At 53.1% G+C, this 2,838-nt stretch overlaps 1 protein-coding gene across 1 annotated transcript in view; it reads right to left on the bottom strand.

Moving 5' to 3' along the window:
• LOC109304144 (5-hydroxytryptamine receptor 7-like) overlaps positions 1–2,807 on the bottom strand; it is a 15,834-nt gene extending 13,027 nt beyond the window's left edge. The window contains exons 1-2 of the mRNA XM_019526641.1: positions 2,738–2,807; positions 630–1,201 (exon numbers count right to left, since the gene is read on the bottom strand). Coding sequence (XP_019382186.1) covers positions 630–1,138 — 509 coding nt within the window. The 5' untranslated portion in view covers positions 1,139–1,201; positions 2,738–2,807. The remainder of the gene's footprint in view (positions 1–629; positions 1,202–2,737) is intronic.
• Positions 2,808–2,838: the final 31 nt, after the last annotated feature.

Below are 2,838 nucleotides of genomic sequence, written 5' to 3'. Positions count from 1 at the left end.
CCCCCCCCCCCCACCGAGAAATAAGCAGGGTTCTCCAGATCTGAATCTGCCCCAACCCCTCATCCTGGCAATACTGCTGTGACGCAGACAATATAATTAGCTGCAAAATTTGCAGATGGGGAAACAAATCCTGGGAAACCGACTCGACCAGGATCAGAGCTTGGAAAGCCATCGGAGCCTTGCAGCTCTGTCCAGAAAAACACTTAAATATGTGCCTCAAGTGCGCTCCCATCTCATTTTAGCCACAAACACCCTGTATTGGAGCAGTCACCATCTGCAAATATGAACCCGGAAGGGGCCAGTTTTGCATTTTTAACCTGAGAGCAACCTCCATTTACAAAGAGGCACTTCTGCAGACATCTGACCCGGGCCGTGCACTCGGTTCTGTAGCCTAAAATAAGTCACGTGCTTATCAGAGAGCAGAAGGAGCCGAGTCCCTTCCTCCCCCACAACGCTTGAGCAAGTCACTCAGCCCCTTTCGCTGCCTCGGTTTCCCCTTCTGCAGAAGGAAGAGGGCAAGATGATCTATTCCAGCGACTACCTTAGCCACCCAAGTCAAAGGATTTATGATTTCCAGTGTTTCCAAAGCACCCGCCATGCAAGCGTTACTGGATGAAAGTGCTCCTTACCTGTCCACACTGATGACGCACAAGGTCATGATGGAAGCCGTGCAGCACATCACGTCCATGGCGATGAACACGTTGCAAAACACCTTCCCAAACAGCCACTCCCCTCCCACCAGGTCCGTGATGATCACGAAGGGCATGACCGCGAAGGCAACGGACAGGTCGGCCGCCGCCAAGGACACCACCAGGTAGTTGGAGGGCTGGCGGAGCTTCTTGACGATGCAGACGGAGATGATGACCAAGCTGTTGCCAGCAATGGTCAGCAAGGTGATGATGGAGAGCACCGTCCCGATGACGATCTTCTCGGTGTCCCCGTAGAGCAGGATCTCCTCGCCGCAGTCCGTGGCGTTGGTGAGGTTGAAGGCCAGCGGGTCTGGCTCAGCTGAGGCAGAGGGTCCCTCGGTCATGAATGGATCGGGAAGCGAGTTCGGGGCAGGATACTCGCACTCCGCGTTCTCCACAAAGAGAGGCTGATGCTCCATGAACTGACTGGGGTTGACCCTTAGCAGCATGCTGCTGGCTCACGGCGATGCGGGACAGCACAGATTTTCTCCCGCTGCTCCTGGGGGTGGCACCTATAGCCGGCACAAAGCAAAACGCTCTCTTACCCATGATCCGAAAGAAATGAAAGCTCTCCTTTGCTTTCAAAAGCTGCAGCCCCGTCTCATTCGTTAACACTGGCTTGTCACGAGACTTGAGCGCACACAGCTTTCAGAAAGGTTACCATACACACAGCCTCTGCAGGGGAATGCCTTCGGGAGGCTATTATTTTAAAACAAACAGAAACCTCACCCTTCGCTACGCCACAGCTACAAAATCACGGTGACCCAGTTGGCCAGAGGGCAATCTAGGCTGGCAGCGGGCAGTATTTTTGAGACTAGCTTATAATACTGCCAAGATACGGCGTTTGGCATGCTCTCCCTGCACGCACGCACAGCAACTCCTATGTAAGAGTGTGCGTGTGCGTGTAGTCGCATGTCATTCAGGTGTATATGGGTGTGTCTGCATGCACCCCCCCATGTGCATTTCTTAGAGGTCAATTTAATCTTAAAAATACTGCCCACTGCCCTACTACTTTATAGCACTACTAAGATGCAGCGTTTGGCATGCTCTCCCTGCAGGTGCATGTATAGGTGTTTGTAGTGCACAGCAACTTTTATGAGAGAGTGCGAGTGTGTGCAAGCATGCACACGTTCACACTCGTGAATAACATGCAACTGCATACAGAGACACACATGCACAGACATGCCCCTGTGTGTGGCTGCCAGAGGGCAATCTAGGCTGGCAGCGGACAATATTTTTAAGACTAATTTATATTTCTACGGAGATGCAGCGGGCAGCACACGCTCCCCACACATATGCCGATACGGGCTTGCAGTGCACAGTGACTTGTGTGAGAGAGGGTGCACGTGTGTGCGTAGCTGTATGTCATTTCAAGTGTGTGTCTGTGTGTACACACACACCACTTGAATGACATGTGACTGTACACACACTTGAATGACACGTGACTGTACACACAAATGACATGCAACTGCACACACACCACTTGAATGACATGTGACTGTACACACACTTGAATAACATGTGACTACACACAAATGACATGCAACTGCACACACACCACTTGAATGACATGCGACTGCACACACACACTTGAATGACTTGCAACTGCACACACGCATGCACACTTGAATGCCATGCGACTGGCGTTCGCATAGATACGGGTTTGCAGTGCACAGTGACTTGTGCGAGAGGGTGCACGTGTGTGCAGCTGTATGTCATTTCAAGTGTGTGTCTGTGTGTGTGTACATACACACCACTTGAATGACGTGCAGCTGCACACACACACTTGAATGACACGTGCCTGCACAGACAAATGACATGCAACTGCACACACACACACACACTTGAACGACACAACGGCACGTGCACACTCGAATGCCATGCGACTGCACACTTGAATGACACGCACAGACTTACAACATGCACACACGAATAACACGTGCTCTTCCAGGGCACGCAACTGCACACGCACGCACACTTGAATGACATGCAACGGCACGGCATGCAGTCGCGCACACACGTCCCAAGCCCCCGCGCCCGGCACTCACCTCGCCCCCCGGGCAGGGCATCCTCCAGCCCCGCGCCCCCCGCCTGCGCCCGGCGGCATGTCGGCAGAGCAAGAGCGGGCGCGGGCGGAGCAGACACACGT

The sequence above is a fragment of the Gavialis gangeticus genome, unplaced genomic scaffold, assembly GCF_001723915.1.
Source record: "Gavialis gangeticus isolate Ggan-Ray unplaced genomic scaffold, GavGan_comp1, whole genome shotgun sequence".
Classification (NCBI taxonomy): domain Eukaryota; kingdom Metazoa; phylum Chordata; order Crocodylia; family Gavialidae; genus Gavialis; species Gavialis gangeticus.
This window is presented reverse-complemented; position numbering and strand designations above follow the sequence as displayed.